The 23,767-nt window shown below is 37.0% G+C and overlaps 1 protein-coding gene across 1 annotated transcript in view; it reads left to right on the top strand.

Moving 5' to 3' along the window:
- gab2 (GRB2-associated binding protein 2) overlaps positions 1-23,400 on the top strand; it is a 65,236-nt gene extending 41,836 nt beyond the window's left edge. Inside the window, exons 3-10 of the mRNA XM_058799634.1 lie at positions 13,119-13,350; positions 15,761-16,335; positions 18,146-18,243; positions 19,599-19,884; positions 20,045-20,135; positions 22,303-22,402; positions 22,594-22,716; positions 22,912-23,400. Coding sequence (XP_058655617.1) covers positions 13,119-13,350; positions 15,761-16,335; positions 18,146-18,243; positions 19,599-19,884; positions 20,045-20,135; positions 22,303-22,402; positions 22,594-22,716; positions 22,912-23,055 — 1,649 coding nt within the window. The 3' untranslated portion in view covers positions 23,056-23,400. The remainder of the gene's footprint in view (positions 1-13,118; positions 13,351-15,760; positions 16,336-18,145; positions 18,244-19,598; positions 19,885-20,044; positions 20,136-22,302; positions 22,403-22,593; positions 22,717-22,911) is intronic.
- Positions 23,401-23,767: the final 367 nt, after the last annotated feature.

The raw sequence follows: 23,767 nt of genomic DNA on the forward strand, positions 1-23,767 counted from the left end.
GTGTGTGTGTGTGTTTGCTCCAGTGGGGGATGGTGCGATAGCAGCAGGCTGTTATCGATGCTCTGATCTGTCTGTCAGGTTTTGGCTGGGGTGCATGGGGATGGGATGGCAAGCTGCTCATGGGACAAACACCAAGGTTAGACAAGGGCAACCCAGCCCAGTGCAGCATGAGAACGGCCCCTCCCAAATACACACACAAAATGCCCTTCAATCTTATCGATTTTTGTTGAAATAACGAGACGCCATGCTGCTTTGGGGTCAGATTGCTGATGCCACTCAGTGCTCTGCTGCTCAGCATCCCAGAATCCCCATGCTAATCGCTATAGCAGCATACTTGAACTCTGTTACCCGATCTGAGCCCAGTGGGTCCTGGCAACCTCTTGGATTGTGGGCCAGGTTTGGATTAGGTTTTCATGTCTAATTTCAATTTTGCTTCTGGTTGTAATTAACAGAATAATTTAAGTAATATATAGTTTTCATCATTTGCCATCTATAAGAGAGCACATAAACTTCATCTCCAGAGCTACTCTGATAGTCACTTCACCAGCATTTCATTTGATAAAACTACAGTATCCTTATATCATGTACACACAGAAACTCAAATGTCTTCATGATAACCCATCATAATAAATATTTGGTTTAACTTGAAGAAATTGTGACATAATTATGCTAATATTTTACAGTAGAATGCACCTCTAATAATAGTAATAATAATGATAGTGCTGTCAAACGATTAATCGCGATTAATAAAAGTTAATAAATGTTTTTGTTTACCTAATAAATGTGTGTGTGCTGTATACATTATGTATATATAAATACACACACATACAGTAAATATTTTGAAAATATTTACATGTATTTACATGTGTATATGTTTCTATTCATATAATTTATATTATCTGTAAATATATTTAAAATATAAACATAACATTTTTCTTAAATATATGCATGCATGCGGGTGTATTTATTTATATATATGCTTTTTGATTACTAAAATTTAAATGTAACCATTAAAACAGAATAATCCCATTACATTCAAAAGGGGAAAAAATAATTTGGGAAATAATTTAACAGATTTCATGTTGCCCCACTTTGGGGTCTTAGATTAGCTTGATTCATAAATCAACCTACTTACAGTTGATACGGCATATTAGGTATGAAAAAGTAATAAGACCCAAGACACACTTTACCTTTTATTTTTACACAGACCTCTACAGCATACACAGCTTAGCCATGTTATAATACACAATGCGTTACAAGTCACAATTTTATTAGCATTAAAGCAAGAGTTGAAAATTCACCATACTTAGGAAGTCAAACAGGAAGCAGTTTTAAATGAAATGAAGTCATTGGCTTCATACTTTCCTACTATATAGTATAGGCGATAAACAGTATTTGAAATGAGTTGTGTCACTAAATTCACAGTATTCATAAAACAGTAAGTGAAAAGTACTTGGATGGCCTACTACTGTTAATATTCTGAAGTGCGCATCTAATGGACACTTTACTGTCCCATGAGGCTAAGGGAGAGGAGTTGTGAAGCGGCGCAATTGATGCTGGTAGGTCACATGACAATGACAACATGACAAATGTAGCACTTTCAGATTTCATTCATACTACACTCTAAAAAATGCTGGGTTAAATACAACCCTGCGCTGGGTAAAATATGGACAAACCCAGCCATTGGGTTGTTTTGACTCAGCGGTTGGGTTAAACATTTAATCCAACTGTTGGTTGAAAACAACCCAGTTGCTGGGTTTGTCCATATTTTACCCAGTGCTGGGTTGTATTTAACCCAGCATTTTTAGAGTGCAGGGATATTACCTTTGGCCGTTAATGCCCAATGAGATCATCCATTCAGAAATAGCACAGTTATCACATTTATGTCACTGACGAATGAAAAGACGGATGTAATTTTGCTCTGTGCGTGGTGTGCTCGTAGATCTTCATGTAAATCTGTCTTAGCTACCAGGAGTGGATGAAAAGTGAGTCAAAATGAAAATGGAAAGAGCAGAGAGCCTCTATCAATCATAGTGGCATTTACATCACCAAGCTCTAAAGAATTCCAACTATTTCCTTCCCTATGAAAGAGACACCTGGCCTCTCATAAGAAAATCGCTAAATTATCTATCACGCTGTATGTTCATTAACAGGTGTCTGCTTATGTGACTGCATATAACTTATATGAATGTAAGGTAAAGGTAGTGGCCTAACTGTATAGTGAACATGATTGAGCTGTGGTGCTCATGTGAGAGATTCAGGTTCGATCCCAGCTGTGTTGTGTCCTGATCCCATCCCCCATTTTCTCCCCTACAATGTCAAGTCTCAGCAACATTATCTTTATCCAATAAAATTTCTAAAAGCCCTGAATTAATATATTTATATAAAAGTTGAATTAAAATATATTTTAAATTAAATTAAATTAAATTAAATTAAATTAAATTGGAGCAAGAAACGAGAGAATTAGAGAATTCTCTAATTCTCATCCAAATAATTCTACTATTATTTTCTGTAGTCCTATGTAAGAATTCATATAATATATCAATAATTTCATACATATTTATAATAAATTAATAGAATATATTATCTATCTATCTATCTATCTATCGTATCTGTTACTACGTTAATATATAGATATATTCCCTCATCCCAATAATTGTATTAATTAAAATATTATATTATTTATATAAAAATTTAAATTTTGTATACTGTAAATATAAATATATTATATTATATTATAAATAATAAATAAAATCAATATATCTGTAATATACTGTATCTATAATATATCTAATATATCGGTAGTTGACCAAATGTAATTTTCAGAAATATAATCATAAATATCATAAATATGTAGTTGACCAAATCTAGTTTTCGGGTAGTGCAATTAGTTTTTCTGTATAGCTCAAACAATAGATCATGGTCCTATAGTAACAACGCTAAGGTAATGGGTTCGATTCCTAGGGAAAGCAAGCACTGCTAAAATGTAAATGGGTACATTGAAAGCAAAGTAAGTCACTTTGGATAAAAGTGTCTGCCAAAGGGATATTTCACCTAAAAATGAAAATTCTGTCATCATTTACTCACCCTCATGTCGTTCCAAACCCTTAAGACTTTCGTTCATCTTTGCAACCCAAATGAAGATATTTTTTATGAAATCTGAGAGATTTCTGTTTGAGTGTTTACACAACTACCACTTTTGGCGCTTTTCCACTGCATGGTATGGCACGGTGCGGTTCAGTACGGCTCACTTTTGAGGGGTTTTCCACTGGGTACAGTACCTGCTGGTACCAGGTACTTTTTTTAGTACCACCTCGGCCGAGTTTCCAAGCGAACCGTACCGTTACCAAAACGTGAGCCGTGCCGTTCTGAACCGTGCCTAGCCGAGTCAAAAACGCCATTTGACACTTCAAAAAAATTCATAAAGAGATCTTAAAATGAATCCATATCCTATTGAGTCGTCCAAATTTTCTGAAGAGGCTCGTTTGCTTTATATGATGAACATTTTGACTAAAGAACTTCATTCCTATGGATCCAGAGACTGCTACAGAAGTGACAGAAATCTCTCAAATATCAAATATCTTCATTTGTGTTCCGAAGATGAACGAAAGTCTTACATGTTTGGAACAACATGATGGTGAGTCAAATGATGACAGAATTTTCATTTTTGGGTGAACTAACCCTTTGAACTGTAAACCAAATGTATAATAGTTGCAGAAGAGAAAATAAATTTCCATTTCCTTAACCTCAACCTTCACTGTTATCTAGCTGACGGTAATGTCAGCAGATGAGACTAAGCAACCCACAGTAATCAAGTACACACTGTTTCCTCTAAAGGCACTTCATGTCAGAATCAGCTCTCACGTTTTACACTGTTTACCTTTTCATTCATGAGCTTATGTTCAGTCAAAACACACTGTGTGTGGCATAGGACTTCTCTGTGTGTTGATACTCTCGCATAAACAGTTGCCTTTTTTAGCTGCCAAGCGTCTCAGTAGTCGTGTCTTGCCTTGCGTTGGAATCATTTCCTAATGAAATTTTGTCCATGTTGATTAATCACCCCTCAGCTGTATTGCAGGCGAACCAAAACGTCAAAGAGAACTCAAATGAAATCTGTCCAAAGTCGCCACCTCAGCACAAAGCCTTTGTGATTCCTGACCAAACAAAATGAGATGAAAGAGGGCTTGCTCAGACAATGACAACTGAAAACAATTACATCTCTTCTGATGACGCTCGTCCCATTAGGCTGTAACATCTGCTCGAAAGCTTACTTGCAGTAATCATATTCAGCTAACATTGTGGGTTTGAGAGTCTGGTTTTTCTATTTGAAGACGAAATGCCAGGTGTGAAGATGGCAAAACAGGCAAAACCCTCCCACTCCAGATTATACTTAAGGGATGATAGAGTACATTGTAGATTAAAGTTTCTACTGTTCCCTCGACACAAACGCTTCCAATTTCCAGTTCCCGGCTTCAAGAATGTACTACAGCTCATGTTGTCTGTAACATAGGGTTGCTAGGATGTACTGCATATTGCTGAAAACACAATGAGATCATCAAGACCCGGCCCAAAGTGCATTCAGTTTAAGATGAGACACTTAAAATAGTGCATTATTGCTTGGTTCAGCTTAAAGTCAATGTAAAAATACATTTGCAAACCATTTTACTTTCTAATGTGACGCATTCCCGAGTGTAACAGAATATTTAATGAGGAAAATGTAGGGCCTGACTTGATTTTGTCCGTTAGTAATTGACTGAATCTTAAAAGGTGTTATACATGACAAGTGTTTGGAGGTGAAGAGGTTAAAAAATAAGAGGGATTGGTGAGCCAAAAAGTAAAGTGCCAATCTTTTTTTTTTTTTTTGTCTTTGTTTTATTTATTTATTGCTGTAATTGTATAATGCAATTTTACATTTATTTATTCATTTATTACTGTAATTATATTTTGCTTTTTAAAAATTAAGTTCTACTTATTGATTGATTGACAGGATTTTGGGTAATATGGAAATAAACACAAAACACTGTCCCAAGAAATATAATGAAAAAAGGAATTGAGAAGTAATTTAAAAATGGAAATAGAGGATTCAAACTGTCGTAAAGTTTCACATGATGTTTTTTTTATAATAATAGCAAAATAATAATAATAATAATAATAATAAAACACATCAAAATAAAGTGTGAGAGTTAGTAACTATGGCACTTGCTATTGATTAAATGCAATAAAAAAAATTATAAAATTAATTGTGTTATTATGATAAGTGTAGACGTCATTATTAAATTATAGTATAGATTATTAAATGTGTACATTTATATATGACAATGTTAATTACGGCAGGCAAATAGTCCATAATTTTCATAGAAAATACAAATAAAAATTGCACAGCGCTATACTAGCGTTAGGTGTGTAAACGCTAGCTTCTGTACGTAAAACCGTTAAGGTTATTCTCACTGTGCGTATCTGTATGAAACACTGTCTTTCTGCGGTGAACTTTGGCTCTCTCCTGACCTCTGTTTATCTCTTAGCTTTAGCATATGCTGCTAATGTAAAAACATCTGCAGGAAATGCAGCACAGACTGGAGGCTGCAGTTCCTGTAGGAATGAAATCACCCCAAACCAGATGATGTATTGGGCCTGACAAAGCACGGCTGTCCCACCAATTGATCAGTCAGAGCTACTGAGTCTAATTGATGTTGCTGTGTGGTCAGAGCAGCGCTCACATGATGCAGAGACTGCATGAGAGGGGGTTGGGGGCTAATACTGGAACATGATGCTCATATTAACCTCTCAGTTTGTCTACCTAGCTTTCTCTATAGATTCCTTTTGCAGAATATGTTTGAAATTATTGTGGATATTCCTGTTATAGCTTCCGTATGTTCCCTATGAAGTAATGTTAAACATCATGATAGAAACAAAAAACATACTAGCATAAGGTGGTTTTTGGCACATGGTAGCTGATTGTTGTTTGTCCGAAGTGGTTAACCAGTCCTACCCAGCTTGACCAAGATGGTCAACCAGCTCGACCCCAGCCTCACCATATGGTAGTCCTGCTGATCCACCATCTGGACCAACTTGGACCAGTTAATAACCATAAATGTTACCAATTAAAGATGGTTTTTAGCTATGATATTCTGGTCTATAAATATGACTGTTCCCTCGTTTTGTGTTGTATTTTTTTTTTTTAAGGAAAAGCACAATTTAATGTTACGGTGAGCACTTACACTGGAGAATTTAAAAGCACAAATAGGAAGCTGTTAAAACCTTAAAAAACTTTTCTGTTAAAACTAGTGAATTATTTGAACTAAACTATTTGAACTGTTTGTGTTGTGTTATCATTGCAGCATAGTGGTAAAATTGGATATAACCTTACACAGAAAAAGGTTAGGAAGGCATTTTTTCACAATAAAATTGTTAACATGCTTAGTGTTTTCGTCTTGTGGCCAGTGCTATTTTAGTATTATTTAAATACTATTGTAGTATTAATTTTTAATTAATATGAATAAATATTTTTATATTTTAAGTTTTCATTTTTTTAATTTTTATATTTAATTTTGTTATTTATCTGTTGGTTTTTATTATTTTATTTTATTTGTTTTAGTAAGACGCGCAGTGAAGAATTAGTGCTGAAAAGGAGTGGACACAGTTATCTTTGTGCCTGACAGTATAGAATAAGCATTTGTAGGAGTTTCCCTTTCAGACGCAAAATTTATGGAAAGAGAGTATTAAAATGAATCACGCAATGCAATTTGCTAACGTTTGCGCTCGTCAAACTACTGGTATTTGCGCCATGATTTAACGCCCAGAAAAGCATGTCTTAAAGCAGGCGGTAATTTGCGCTGCTCCTGGTAGATTGCGCTGGTCATTATGGAAATGAACGGGTTGCGTCTGTGTTCTTTAATGTGCACATTGTCAGTAAATCACACGCAGAGTTTCCCCTCCTATCAGCGCTCTAACGCTAATTTGTTTAGTAAATCTGGCCCTTAGTGTTTAAACTTAAACAAAAATTTGAAATGTTACCTCTGTGGGGTTTTTAAGTGTACTTGTTTTTCATCTAATTTTTATATTTTATTTCAGCTTTTATTTAAATTACAGAAAATTATTTTTGTAATTTCAGTTTTTGTTACAGTAGCAATACTGCTTGTGGCTGTACTTTTGAATATTGTGTATTGAGTATATTAATGTTTTTGAATTGGCCTCATTCACTTCCATTGTAATGCCTCACTGTAACCTACATTTTTACCAAACAAACAAATAAATAATAATAATAATGATAAATATAAATTTAAAAAGGAACAAGACTATTTTTATTTATTTATTTATTATTTTTTATTTCTTTTATTTTTTGTGTGTGTGTGGTAATCAACATTATGCCAGTTCTGTCAACTGAGTTGGACTTGAGTTGGTACTAAATATAGCTATTGTATTTTTTTTGTCTACCAGGCAAAAACTGTAAGTCACCTAAAGCAATAGTGCACCTTTCCTAAATGTCCATCCCATAAACATTGTGCCAAAGCTTAATATTTTCAGTTAGAACAATCACCAAACCCCAAATATGAACAACACCAATGCTGATGCAATACATAAAATAGAAAATGGTGCAGTATAGATTTTCCTGTTCCTCGTTAAATGGATTGACTCATACAGTTAGTGAGATTGCTATGATGGGCACTAACATACTAGAAGGCAGAATAGATAAGCACATGTGGGCCATAACACCACCAGTATTGTTGTTCCCTGATAAGCCATTCCATTATGCTGAAGAGTAACCCCAAAATGACCAGAGATGCTATTAAGGGTTGACGTCAATCTCATTAAGGAAAATGGATTCTCCCAATTTAAGGAATGCAAATGGTTCCTGGCATGCCATTTGGGATTTGACGTATTGTTGTCTGAGTGTTCATGGGACCCGGGAGACAATAACAGGCTGTCTTGTCTGGCCGTAGGTTGTGGTGGAGAAGTCATAACTGAAGTCAATTTTCTGGACTCTGCCCTCGACCCCTGAAGGCACTTTTCCTTAAGTACTGTCTCTCAATGACACTGTTAGGAAAATTGCTTTTCACTTTTAACCAGCCAGGCATAAAAACCCGCTCTGGAAGGAAAGTGAGCCCGGTCACTCCTTCCAAAAGGCCTTTTATTAATATCACTACTGGAGTGATAAACTTTTTTTTGGTTATGGTACTAATGTCGGTGGTTGAAGGAGCACAGAAATCATTCCGATATTCAACAGTATTCCATTTTCAACCTAAAAGTATCTCTGTGCTGAACGTGTTTTCCCGTTTCCCCCTACATCGTTGGGTCTTACCTATTCAATGTATATTACATTATCCTCTGTCCTTGGAACGGTCGTGGGTTCAATTCCCAGGGAACACACATACCGATTAAAAAATAAATAAATAAATGTATAGCCTGAATGCACTGTAAGTCGCTTTGGATAAAAGCGTCTGCTAAATGCATAAATGTAAATGTAAAATGTAAATTAAATATATTTTCATAAATTGATTCAATATTACTTTTTGTGTATTTACAGGTTTAAGTTAAGAATTTTAAATTTATTAAACATTTAATCTTGATATTTCTGTTTGTATAAAATGACAGGATAAGTTTTCGCTTCTTGTCCGCATATTTGCAAATTGTCACTAAAAAAACACTCTTTAGGTTTTTGGTTTCTGTAGAGTATTTCAAATTTATCCCGAACTTTGCTCCGTTTATGAATTTCTTTTGTTTAAGGGCTAGATGGTTGCCAGATGGCTATATGAATAAATAATAAATTATATATATAAAAAAAGGAAGTTTAAATGTTAAAATCGAATCCATGTATAATAACCAGATGTATAGAAATGCGTTTCCATTTTGCTCTTTTTATTCAATTCTGTATGGAATGAAAATTGGCCCTATTTTCTAAATGCATTGATTATTGATTTTATTAATTTTACTGTGAACGATTCATCCATTTGTGTTTTGTTTCATTTTTTTTTTTTTTTTTACATTGCCATTTTCAGTCAACTCATATTCCAATTCATCTTCCGATGAAATGACAGATTTGTCCAATCATTTAGTCTAATTAAACAAATTTTCTTACATTCAACCACACTTTTGCATTCAAATCTGCTTCCATCCAATCAAAAACCAATGGATAGAACCAATTCCTTGTCCTACAATTCTTTTTTTTCTTTTTTTGATAATGTGTTTCAATCAGATTGATGTCACAGAAGAAAAGATCTGTCACAACTTCCATAGCAACTTTAAGAACCAAATTATGTTTTTTTTTGTTTCTTTAAACGGAAGCCAATAAACCAATCAACTTATTTCCTTGACATGGTCGAGTCAATGTGAAACAGAAGGCCTATTACTCATCCTAATTCTGTCACTGAGCTATCACAGATCTTTCATGGGTTGGGTCTCCTTATTACTTGTCATTCCATTTTCGATTAGCTTCGAGATAATCAAAGGCAACACAGCCGTATGCCATTCCCTGCACTAAAATGCCTTTACCTCATTGCATTAGTCCATATTACATGACAGATGCGAACCATCTCAATCTGAGCACCTCATTCCCCCGTCTCACTTTCCCGCTCTCAGAGGAGGGTCACAGAGTGCACTTCTTCACCAAATCAATACAGAAATGGCGGTTAGTGGACTCATATACAGAGCTCTCTGAAGCAACTGGAGGAGTTCTGCCCCATGTAGCCTTGGGAGCTTCAGGCTCCTGAGAAACAATGGACTAATTGAAGACCTACAGCAGACCCCTGACACTGTGGCCTGGCCTGGTCGTGTTCTGTTGTTCAGAAGACAGGAAAAAAGAAGGGCTATCTTCTCTCTGTACATCTCTCCCTGTGCCCCAGGCAGCAATTTTGGTCTTATTTATGACCCAAAATCAGTCCCATTCTCTGTACCGAACTGTTATCAAGTTGCATGCACAAGCCTAGTAGTCAATCAGACCCCAATGACAAACCAGAACTGTGAAGAGTTGTAACATCTCTACTAAGTCTGTTCATTAAACTCACAACTTAGTTTTGCCTATATAGACAATTTTTAAGGCACCACAAACAATAGGCAAATTATGCTGCTTTCTAAGACCTCATTTTGGCCATACTGGCAGCATTGCAGTTAATCACAGAATGCACTGCAACAAACTTAGTGGAACATGTTTGACTGAGTAGAAAGAAATTGTTTTCTACTTGTATTCTGTTCAGTCTCTCAAAATATCAATGCAAAAATAGTGACAATATAGAAATAGACAATAAAAAATGTCCTGACGTGGAACATAAAGAACAGTATAAAGTACCTTAATGCACAACAAAGTACCATGGCAGGGCTTAAATATAAAGGTGTGTTCAACCCGAAGCGCCGCTGTGCAGACCGATCTGTGTTTTACATCAAAGTACCGCTAGAGCGTTTCGAAAGCATATGGAGCTGTCTGTTCTCTAATCGCTCTTGCGGTATTTTTATGTTATACACCATTTGGTCTGTACTGAGCCGTTTCACATTGAACACTATAGCCCGTTCGCACAGGATGAGTATTACCTGGTGACCTCTACACTCTTAAAAACAAGGTTCTTCAAAGCGATGCCATAGAAGAACCATTTTTGGTTCTACAAAGAACCATTCAGTCAAAGGTTCTTTAAAGAACCATCTCTTTCTTACCTTTTTATAATCTGTAGAACCTTCTTTCGCCACAAAGAACTTTTTGTGAAACTGAAAGGTTCTTCAGATGTTAAAGGTTCTTTATGGATCCATTTAGACAAAAAGGTTCTTCTATGGCATCGTAAAGCACCTTTATTTTTAAGAGTGTAGTCATGTGTAATAATTTCGGCGGTTGTCCGTGATCTTAATCCCGTGCGAATCGGCCATGTCTGTCATTTGTAAAGTGAAAATTCCCCCCAAATGACCAACCATATTTCGCCAAACACCCAGGTTCTGTGATTAATATTAGTCCCCTGCGAATCGGCATCTCTGTGATTTGGACAGGATTTGGCAGGGTCATTTTTTCAAGGTTTTTGTTTTCTGTGCACCTTTTTATCCATCTTTCGCAAAGAATGGAGTTGGAGTGTTTTGATAGTATTTGGGGTGCTGGGTCATATCGCTATATGCGCCATCGCTATATGATATTACTAATCCCCTGTGAATAGGGCTTAATAAGACAAATAGACATGAAGCAATGAGAGAAGATATCTATTAGATAAGACAACAAACCACTGAAACATGACATGAGAAACAAATAGGAACAGGAAGTCAAATGACATGAAACAGGAAACACATGACTGAAAGTAAAATACATGACTTATAAACATGACTAGATAGACCTGAACTGAAAACACGAAACATGAACAAAAATCTAAAATCTTGTGTATTTGTCAGTATTTGTGTAGTTTTTGTGCTTATTAAGGGACTGTAAATACTCTAAGCACAAAAACAACATAGAACACACAACTATTGAGTTCCAAAGTTGAACGTTAACATGTCTTTGTGTTCTGTGTATTATTTGAGCTTATATGTATCATGTTAGCTTAGCAACATGCTACTGGCAAACACTTGGATTTTAATATTTGCATGAGCTATTTATTTTTCAGCTTATTAGAGTATTACATAAACTTAGCAACATGTTAACGGTAAACTCTCGGAACTCAATATTGTCTGTGCTGTGTATTTTTGTGCTCATTAGAATATCATGTTAACTTGGCAAAATTGTAATGTCAAACTTTTGGAGCGAATCCAAAATCACATACCGTCTGAGTAGCTACAACATTTGAATTTTAACTCACTTTCCTGACCGTTAAAAAGTACATTCTGTATAATATGAATATGGGTAGTATGGACGTACTGTCACGCGACCTACCAGCGTTAGTTGCATCACTTCACTGCCAATCCTCTCCGAAATTGATACTGTTATGTTTGTGTTTATCACTGTAAAGATGCTTCGACAGTCTATATGTATAAAGTGCTACAGAAATAATGGGGATTTGACTGTGGTATGTATGTTTCAGTCTATAAAGCTATTGTGTTAACTCAGCAACATGGTGACATAAACTTTTGGATTTCAATATTTGTGTGTGCAGTGTTATTCTTGTGCTCAATAGAGTGTCACATTAGCTTAGAGACATGATCATTAAAAAATTAGCCATGTGTTAGTTGAGTCTCATGTACTTCGAGTCCATATTAATTTGCATGATGCATGTTAGCCGTGTTGCTGCCTATGTAGAACATTGCAAATCGTTCATGGTTAGAATGCTGCCTTTGTGAGCAAAGCTGTTTTTAGAACAGAGCACAATAGTTAAAGTTCAGTGTGTAATGTGCCCAACAATTCCCAGGATGTGTGGATAGAAGCTTTGCTCCTCATTGCTGCAAGTATGCAGTACTATATTGTGCAAGTGCAGTAGACCTGCTTTTCCGCCCACTCTGCCTCCTCATTCTGTCTCTCGTTCTTTGTCTGTCTTTCTCTTTCCCCTCTTACTCTCTGCCCTTCTCAGGGGCAGATTGGAGTGGTTGTAGGAGGAGGGTCATATGCACTTCCTGGTTTTGGCTCACCGCCTAGTCTATTTTAAGTTCAGAGGCCTGAGATTTTTCTTTGGCGAACCCGTACAGTACAAATCAGGGATGTCACAGAGAAACAGCCCAAAGCAAAGGCCATGATGTTCACATAGCGCTGCGATGACGTAGAAAAACAGATACCAATCAAGTGGCTTGACTTGCAGCCTCAGAACAATAATTCTTGCAGGCTTCTGTGAATGCCGATTCGGTGTCCTCCTGAAGACAGATACGACATCTATTTTGACTGAATTTAGGAATGCATACATGGAAATTACTGGTCAAAACCATCAATTGACTTTTTTTCTTGACTTCATTGATCATTGCGGGAAAATGGACGAAACGTGGCTAATATTATTGAACTTTATAGATCCAAAAAAGCAGCATGTTGCTTGGGGTCAATAAATCAAATATGGTGAACGTCTCACGTTCAGATGATCAATGTCCTGCTGCTTTTGTGACAATGTTGAGTGTTTGGCCAAGGGTTATGAGGTAGCTCACGGTGCACAAAAATGAAAGCAAAACTGCTTGTCTAAATTCCAGTGGTTGTGTATCTCAAATTCCTAAAGGTTTGTTTTTCTTGTTTCTTCTTATAGATGAGAGATCGTCAACCACCCACCTTTCCCGCTCCTTGGCTAATGATCTGGGTGGCTCTCTGGCCCCGCTGATTGGTGAACGTAAAACGTCTGTTCCCGCCCACTCCAGCCAGCCAATGCTTTTCACATTCGACATACCTGTACGCCACTCCCATAGTACTCTGTCTAACAGTGCTCCTCAGGACTACCTCTTCCTCCATCAGTGCATGAGCCGCAAGAGTGAGAGTGCACGGTAAGAGCCATATTCTCTGGAGATGTGCTCATATTACACCCTTTATAGCTTACAGACCGAAAAAAACTAACTAGATATTGTCTTCAGTGCTGGAAGCACTTTATTTCAAGCGGTGTAACATGTAGAAAAAGCAGAATTGATATCAAGGTCAATAAGTCTCAGATAAAGTATCAGATAATTTGACCTTATTAGGATAGGCAGTGTTAGTTTAGGTTGTACAATGTCATGTGGCGTGATTTCCCTAAAACAACAGAATATATTTAAATATTGGATAAATATATAATGATATTTGTTAAAAATACTCAAATTTCCAATGATTCAGAGATGCTCCTGTCAAGCTCCCTCAACCATCTCACACTCTTCCACTCACACACACATTCATCCATACAGAGTGCCTTCTTTGTTTAATATACCTGCATCCAGACACGAATCATCCTTCATATAAAGAGCTGTCATGTACTGATGTATGATCTCTAGTGAACCGAGCATAGATCAGAAATCATGTAATGAAAATTATGCTGGATATTGATAAACCATGATGATAGAAAATAGTTGCTGATGTCAGTGGACTGGAGGCTGATGCATTGGTGGTGTTCGTGTAAAAGACAGAATACAATGTGTGTTAAATGCACACAAATCTGTCAATAAATGACTGATCCTAGCTTATTTTTCACATTGCAGCATCATTTTTATGGCAGCTAAACACCCCTCTGCATTCCTCAATTGTCAGTTGTCTGCTGGATGTTTATTATTAATGTTATGTTTATTTCAATAAATAATTATATATTTTAAAAAATTATGAATATTTTTATATTATTTAAACTGTAAAGTATACATTGTTGTATTGCCTTTCATAGCAAACTGATTGTATTTAAGACTGAATTAAAGTAATGGGAATGTTTTTTGTTTTCTGAATTATGGTCATTTCCATACCATATGGAAATATGAGTTATGCTTTGCTTTGAGTTATGTCTCAAAGCAAAGCAAAAAAAAAAAAAAAGCATTTGGATTTGGGGCCCTCTGTATAGACATATACCGGTTTTAATTCTTGTCATCTGTCTCTGGGATATGAGATCATCTTTGCAGGGTTAGAATTGATGTTATTAGGTCATAAGCGAAAGTGTTTTGCCTTAAACAAACACCTATGAGACCTTCCTACAAATTCAGGAGCAGGCGGTGACGTATTGTAGTGTTTGCAGAAGGATTCACTTACAGGATGTGCTCATCAGTCATTTCACCCTGATTCACTTCCTTTGATTATAATCCTGGTGAAATAATGCCAAACGAAACAGAATTGTGTTATAATGCCTCTGGATAATCAAGCCATCAAAGGTTTACTATGCCTACCATTTATTTCATCCCCCAAACTAAGTCTCTTCACACAATCATTTGACTTAAAACCTGCAGAAAGTAAACAAACTCTGTTTTATCCCATGTGTACCAGGCATGCCAGTTTTACTGGGGGAATGCCCATGATATCCATCATCACTACCCAATATAGAGTGTCATAAAACACTCTCCATCATACATCATCATGCACTAACAGTGCAGCAGACAACAAAAAAAAAACACCCTCTGTGCGTCTGTTATATGAGACAGAGTACTCCACTGCCTCCAGTGGTTAAATCTAAACATTACACAAATATGGTTTTGTTTTTTGTGTGTACTTGCATCCAGTGTAGTTACTGATTACTAAATCTATTAAAAATAATGTTTGTTAATTAAATAAAATATAAATATTGAATGAAAACCTAAAAAAAATATATATATATATTTTTAAATGTTGCTAAAAATGGTAACTAATGGTAAGCTAAATATATATCTGAAAAAAGGCAAAAACATGAAATTACTAAAACTAAATTTACAATGCAAAACAAAAAATACAAATAAAAGTTTTTAAAATATTAATACAATTCAAAATAATATATAAATTATATTAAAAAACAAATTTTAAAGACCCCTTGGCTAGCATATTAGAATTCTACTTTTTTATATAGGATAGAGTATGAATAATGTGCACGTTTTTGCTGCATTGGATTTGCACTATACAGAGCACATTGCATGCAATACTGTATCCCACAATGCAATGCATTCGACTTGACCTTCCATTTCTAGTGTGAGTTGTGAGTAAATTTAAGACAATGCAAAAACAATTTTCAATTAATTTATGAGATTTTGACACGGATGTTATATTGTGGTTGATATTAAAAGATTCAACCTGCGGTTGGTTCAGTGTCGTAAATATAGTTTGCCATGTCAACATTTGCATGACTGATTAGTATTATTTATAGCAAAGGCTAATAATAGTTTGGCTGTCGTAGATAATGGCTGTGTGAGAAAATAAGGGATCATAAACTAATGTTTGACTGTGCATCATAAATAACTAACCAATGTCATTTTGGTCCCCAAGGAGTGCCAGTTTCTCGCAGGCCTCGCGCAACAGTCTTCTGGTGGGCAGTGACTCAGCGGTTCAGAGACTCACTCATGGTTTCTCTCACTGTCTGAATGGCATGGGCGCCCAGCTTCACGGTTTCTACAGCCTTCCCAAACCCGGCAAAAATCAGCAGCCCCCTTCGCGGACCGACTCACGTGACGCTTGCTATGTTCTACCCAGGGGTTACAGCTCTGAAGGGGCATCAGAGCTTGAATCAGATGATGTCTACACCTATAAGACCCCAAATAACACTCTAGCAGCCCCCCAAACCAATGAGCAGCGGGCCCTCGATAACTATGACCTACCCACCATTCCTGGCTCCGTCTACCAGATCCCCCGCACGTTTGATAAGAACCATAATGCCCTGATGCCATCCAGTGCTGACTCCACAAACGCACCTCCTCCCAGACCTCCCAAACCCAGCCAGGGCTCAGAGACACGGTGGGGCAGCCCGCTGTCCGTGGGGGCTCAAAATGGAGAGGTCTCCACAGTGTCCGTCATCCCCAGGAGGAACACACTGCCGGCGGTGGAGAACGTCAAGCTTCACAGAGGTAATACACTCACAGTCTGGATCAGCTTTATTAATCTGTTGATTTTAAAGTCTCATCTTCTCTCCTTTCCTCATCTTGTCTAGTATCTTTTCTCCGTTTGGCTGTTTCTGTGCTCCTCTGGTCTCTCCTCTCATTTTGTCTTTTTATTTTAATCTTGTCTCTTACTGTATCTCATTCTTGTCTTGTCTTATCTAATCTTTCCTTTTTTTCTCATCTCTTCTCATTTTGTATTTCTCCTCTCGGCTCTACTTTCCTGTTGTTTTGTCTCGTCTCTCCTCCCATCTTGTCTGTTTTAACTTTGTCTCCACCCGTTTCATTCTCATCTCGTCTCAATTTGTCTCTGTCTCTCTAATGTTCTTCTTTCGTCTCATCTCTTCTCATCTTGTCTTTTCTACCATTTCTCTTGCTTTGTCTCTCCTGCTGGTCTATTTTAATCTTTTCTCTTCTTGCTTCGTTCTCTTTAGTCTCCTCTCTTCTCTTTTTTTTCGTCTGGTCTCGTCTCATCTTTTCAGCTCTCTTTTTGTTTCATCTACATCTATCTTTTCTCATTTCGTCTTTTTATTTTAGTCTTCAGTTCCTGTTTGTTCTCACCTTTTCTATTGTCGTCTTTTAACATCTTGTCTCTTGTTTTTTTTCTCTGTGGTCTCTCCTTTCATTTCATCTCACCTATTATCTCATTTTGTCCTTCCATCTCTCCTTTTCTCTTTTTGTCTCATTCTCATCTTCTCTAGTTTTGTCTTGTCTCTACTCTCATCTTGTATGTTTGTCTCATCTTGTTTTATGTCCACTTTTTTGTCTCGTCATGAGACGATGCTTTAAAATAGACAAAATGAGAGGACAAAAGAATAAGACAAGAAAAACGAAGAACCAAGGTGTGGAGAGAGACTCTTGTTCCATTTAGTCTTCTTTTTCCTCTCATTTTGTCTATTTTAAAGTCTAGTCTTGTCTCCTCGTCTCTCTTTGTTCTCATCTCGTCTACTTTTGCCATGTTGTCTTGTCTCTTCTCTTTGCTAAACTAATTTAGCCTGTTTATTTTAAAGTCTGATCTTCACTCATTTTCTCTCATCATATTTTGTCTCTCCACTTGATCTCATCTGGTCTCTTCTCTCATCTTTCCTCTTCTCCAATGCTCCTTAAGCTTTATGAACTCATTACGCAACTGTAGATCAGTGTTATTACCAATTGATTTACCTCTCTACACTTATCAGGCAGCCAGTTTAGGCTTTCAGCTCAATATTGTTTTTTTGTTTTGTTTTTTTTACCTTTCCACTATCTTTCGTTCTGTGTTTCTTTTCTGAATGTGTACGTCCGATTTGTAACCAAGAGGCAATCTGGTCAAGGTTTACTCTGCTCTGCTAGGAGGCTAATGAAATTCAAGCCATGCAGGCAGCCCCAGAATGGCTTGTTCCGGCCTGATAAGCAGTAAAATAAAAAAACAGCAGATACAATTCAGTGATTTCCTAGTGGTTTGGGCTCAGCAAGGCCAGACTAGTGTGTCTGCAGGAACAGGAAGTGACCTTTTGACCATCCTCGCCTGATTCCCACACCTGTGCTCGGTAGCCATGCTTCCAGAGAGTTAAACTGGCAGGCAATGCGGAATATGCAGAAAATAGCCACATAAGTAATGCCTTTGTGTGAAGGTGTTACAGAATTGAATGCTGCATCACTTACAAATCCGGTTGGATTTGTACAGAATGAACAGCTCATGTGTCATGACTTTTCCTTTGATTGTAACTCAGGCTTGAGGTAAACATTTTACTTGGTGGACTTGTTTTTACGTGGATTTTTTGTACTTGCTCATGTGTTTTAGGATCCTCTTTTGAGACCAGCAGTCACCAAAGGCCAGTCTATTTCAACAATTCTGGTCAGTCAGTGGAGTCTGTAAATGATGGCTTCAGCTCATACCTGGTAAAGCAGCTTCTATATCATATCTACATCTAAGGGTCATTCACAAGCAAATGGTGCCTTTGTGCCTTATTTCTGAAAAGATTACTTCTGAACTTTCAAGACGTTACGTCATATTTTTCAACCTCAATCTGAAAGTAACAGGGCCATAAGCACCATAGACCCGTGGAGGGAACTATATTACATTTAAAATGTTTTGGGCTAGACCATTACAGGGTTGAAGGGCAGTGCAAAAATATCTAATAATGTACAAATATCAGTGCAACACAACATATTACTTTTAGCTTTGTGCCAACTAGTAAATTTAAAGGGATAGTTCACCCAAAAATGAAAATTCTGTCATTAATTACTCACCCTCATGTCGTTCCAAACCTGTAAGACCTTCGTTCATCTTTGGAACACAAATTAAGATATTTTTGAGCTCTCGGACCCTCCCATAGACAGCAAGGATCCTAACACGATCAAGGCTCAGAAACGTAGCAAGGACATCATTAAAATAATCCATGTGACATCAGTGGTTCAACCGTAATTTTACGAAGCTACGAGAATACTTTTGTGCGCAAAGAAAACAAACATAACTTTACCCTATAGTGCCATTTTGGAGAGTCTCACATACTTAAACAACATATGTATGTGGATACATTGTTTACGTTCAGATCAAAGCGTAAACAGTTGTTTAAGTATGTGAGACTCTCCAAAATGGCGCTATAGGGTGACGCAGAGGAGACAAGTTGTTGAATAAAGTTGTTATATTTGTTTTCTTTGCGCACAAAAAGTATTCTCGTAGCTTTAACCACTGATGTCACATGGATTATTTTAATGATGTCCTTGCTACGTTTCTGAGCCTTGATCGTGTTAGGATCCTTGCTGTCTATGGGGTCCGAGAGCTCTCGGAATTCATCAAAAATATCTTAATTTGTATCCGAAGATGAACGAAGGTCTTACAGGTTTGGAATGACATGAGGGTGAGTCATTAATGACAGAATTTTAATTTTTGGGTGAACCATCCCTTTAAATAAAATGTTTAATATAATTTGTATTGAAAATTTCTGTGTAACCATTACACTGTAATTGCAATGACTTACAAATTAAAAACTTTGGCATTGCACATTAAATGCGACTAAGAGTCACATCTATCAAATAATGTGATTAAGTTCAGTATCCTGTTAATTATATCCGTAGTAAGTCATAAAGACACAAATGGCACCATTTCCTGACAATGACCTCATAACTCACAGAGTCACAGACTGACAATAACAAGTCTATTCAAACTACACAAGAACAAATGGTGTGTCACAGTGGTTTCCACCACTGATCTGGAAACTGTGTAAGCTGGATTGTTCTTCTTTCTTTTACAGAGAACTAAAGCCCCATTGACCCGCTCCGATAGTGCCGTCTCTGAGGATAACTATGTACCCATGAATCCCGGCTTGTCCTCCTCCCCTCTCAGTGCCGCCCTGGCTGACAGTCCTAAAAATAATTATATTCCCATGAGCCCAGGTCCTCACCATTTTGATTTCCCAGGATTTTCAGCGACGTTGCCGGCCAGGAAGGGCAGTACAGCATCACTATGTCTCCGACCCGGCCGACACAGTGACGTCACACCACCACCGATTAACCGCAACCTTAAACCCAACCGGACAGGTGAGTGGCGCTGACACAAGTTCTCATGTTTATTTTCTGTCTTTGTTGAAAACATGAAAATTCAATAAAGATTAGAAGAACAGATTGATTAATTATACAAATTTCTATTGCACAATTCTTTTACTTATAAAACAAGATGATTGTTTGTCTTGGTTTGCAGCAAAACCAACACCTCTTGACTTAAGGAACAATGGCATCATTGATGAACTTCCCTTCAAGAGCCCCGTCACCATGTCTTGGATCAGACCAACGTGAGTGGGTCTCCCAATTTAGAACATAATTTTGCATTGCTGTTATTCATAATTACAGTAATAAAGTAAAATTACAAGTGAAAACACATTGAAATGATTAAAAACATTGTGTTAATACCTTATTTTAATTTAGTTTTTTAGTAGTCTTGCATAGCCACACCTTTGCCTGATGACATAAGGTCTTGGCTCTATAGCCAAGGACTGCCTACTTTCATAGGGAGACACTGTCTGACTGGCATGTAAAGCGACCAATCAAAGTTTGTTTTATTCAACCTTGTCATTTCATCAAGGCTGGCATAAAAGTTAAAGTAAAACATGAAAACAGTTTGTTCTCAGAATTTTAACTTTTTCCCTACTAGCATTTTTAAAAACAGTTGCTAGCCACTGCCAGCATTTTTTATTGTTTTCACGGCCCCCAGAATATTTTGTTGTTTTGTCAAAAGAAAGAACAAAGCCTCTGCTTTTAAAAACCTGTTTTATTCTAGCTTCATGCGTTCTGTTTTCATCACCGCTTGAATATGGGTAAGTTTCATAAAAGAAAGCAACATTTTGAACAAAAAGCTGAGAAAATCATGTTTTTGTCAAAAATTCTGTCAATGGCGGGAAGTGTTGTCTGAAATGATGAAAAATTCTGTCCATGGTGGAAAGACTTAATCTAAAATGAATAAGCAAATCTTAAAATAATAATGATTTCAAAGCTCCCATATACACTGTGTGCAGAATTATTAGGCAAGTTGATATTCTGGTCATATTTTTTTTCCAAGAACATTTGACCAATTCCAAACCACATCAATCTTAATAACTACTATTGATTTTGTATTTAATAATTTATAAGTGATATATAATTGTCCATGAAGGCTGACTCTTGAAGGACCAGCATCACATCCTCTTGTACCACTGTTTGAAGAATTTATCTTCCAGAATCTGGCAGTAAATTTTAGGAGCTCATTTTTAATCAATCCTGCAAGACAGACTTTTCAGGATAGGAGATGAACTAAAATGAGCTCCCAAAATGTACTGCCAGATTCTGGAAGATAAATTCTTCAAACAGTGGTACAAGAGGATGTGATGCTGGTCCTTCAAGAGTCACTCACAACTTATCTGTCCATAAAGCCTATACAAAATCAGTCTTCATGTATTTCACAACACTTCAGCATGTTATTCTTATTAAGTGAGGGCCATTTTAAATAATTTTTTACCCAAGCAAAGTCTCTGAGAACCTGACACCTTGTAATTCTGGAGACTCCAGGAAGCTTGCAGTTCTGGAAAATGATGGTGCTGGAGACTAAATGGTTCCTGATGGTTTCTCACCTAATTCTTCACCTTAATTCTTAATTCTTTTGCAGTTAACGTGTCTTTTCCTCTCCACCTGTTTTTTCTGACCTTGCTGACCCAATGAGCATTTCGCTGCCCAATGGTCATGCCTTAACTTTACTAATTCTATTATTGCATTAGTATTGCATCCTTCTCATGGGCATTTAATAATTTTTTTAACTTTTATTCTTGAGTTCAATCTCTTTTTTGGCTCATTTTATCTGTAAAGGAAAACCTGCCTAATAATTCTACACACCTGAAATAAGAAGTTTCTGACTATCAGCCTTCATGGACCATTATATATCACTTATAAATTATTAAATACAAAATCAATAGTAGTTATTAAAATTGATGTGGTTCGGAATTGGTAAAATGTTCTTGGAAACAAAATATGACCAGAATATCAACTTGCCTAATAATTCTGCACACAGTGTAAGTTTCCCCAGTTTTTAGTGTCCACAACAATACAATGTCAGTGTTGGTGCTGTCAGGTAAAGTAAAGTACATGCAGATACTTTGACTCTTATGTTCAACTAAGTGCCTCAAACAAACCCTTCTAACCCTTCTTCCCATGAGCAACTAAATGCTCAATTTCAAAAAGTTTGCAAAGTTCTTCTTCACAAAGCTTTTGAAATCCAGCATTTACATGCTCACGTGAAGCACTCAGTGTCAGTCAACATGGTTTTCCTGGCAGACTGTTAAAGACCACCACACATGGTTCCCGGAAATCCTGTAGAAGTCAGCCAATCGGATTTAGACTTCAGACTTTGCAATGTTTAGAAAACAAGTTTTGACTAAGACTAGTTATATATATTACATGTTCAGTGTTTTTTCTTTTTCTTTTTCTTTACAGGCCTGTGAACTCCATCTCATCGCAACCGTGTCGGCCCATTTCGACCCAGAGTATCACCAGCACTGATTCTGCAGACAGTGAGGAGAATTATGTGGCAATGGTGAGGACAAGAAGTCGAGTTTCAGAATGTGATGAAAAGGCTTGAATGTGCTTTGGGAATAGCACCCCAACCTTGTAGTTAGTTACCGAGTTCCTCAACTACAGACTACCTTTCAATACAGATAATATTCTTTGAGATTTGTTTTTGTTTCAGTCAGCTCTTTCTCAAAAAACATGTTTATTTTTGTGCAGCAAAACCCAGTGTCTACCTCCCCAGCGATGAGTGGTACCAGCAGTCCTGCACCCAGGAATTGTGGTAATGTGGACTATTTGGCCCTGGACTTTCAGCCTGGCTCCCCTGGTCCACACAGAAAGGTATGTCTAGCAGTTTATATCAAGCAAATGAAAAGCTCACCATCAAACTCTCAAAATTAAACCCCTATTCTAAGACAAACAAAAGTATAAAATAAAATAATTTTGTGTGAAGCTTTACACTGAGTTGTTTGGTTGAATATATTTGATTCCATCACTTCACATCCTTTCACAAAATATGTCTTTTCTTTGCTATAGCCGTCCACCTCTTCAGTGACCTCAGATGAAAAAGTGGACTACGTCCAAGTGGACAAAGAGAAGACACAGGCCCTTCAGAACACCATGCAGGAGTGGACAGATGTGCGACAGTCAAGCGAGCCGGCTAAAGGCATCAAGTCCTGATGATTTTCAAATGTGCACACTGATTGTGTCACTCGAGATGCTCTTATACTGTTACACCGTGATACAAACTGATTTACCTGTGACAAAATAGCGAATGATACACCAACTAAAGCCATAGATCCAGTTCGTTTGGTCTTTTGAGGACAAAAAACTCCACTGAACCGCTTAGACTGTCTTGCCATGCACGTTAGACATGTTTAACTTTTCAAAGTGCAGTGCAACCAAACTTTAGCTACTTGCTCTCTCTCTGAGTGTGAGCGAAGAACGATAAGCAGTGAATATTTAAATCTAGTTATACAGTGGGGCAAAAAAGTATTTAGTCAGCCACCAATTGTGCAAGTTCTCCCACTTAAAAAGATGAGAGAGGCCTGTAATTTTCATCATAGGTATACCTCAACTATGAGAGACAAAATGAGAAAAAAAAAATCCAGAAAATCACATTGTAGGATTTTTAAAGAATTTATTTGCAAATTATGGTGGAAAATAAGTATTTGGTCAATAACAAAATTTCATCTCAATACTTTGTTATATACCCTTTGTTGGCAATGACAGAGGTCAAACGTTTTCTGTAAGTCTTCACAAGGTTTTCACACACTGTTGCTGGTATTTTGGCCCATTCCTCCATGCAGATCTCCTCTAGAGCAGTAATGTTTTGGGGCTGTCGCTGGGCAACACGGACTTTCAACTCCCTCCAAAGATTTTCGATCTATGG

Source organism: Onychostoma macrolepis, chromosome 15 (assembly GCF_012432095.1).
Source record: "Onychostoma macrolepis isolate SWU-2019 chromosome 15, ASM1243209v1, whole genome shotgun sequence".
In the NCBI taxonomy this organism is placed as follows: Eukaryota; Metazoa; Chordata; class Actinopteri; order Cypriniformes; family Cyprinidae; genus Onychostoma; species Onychostoma macrolepis.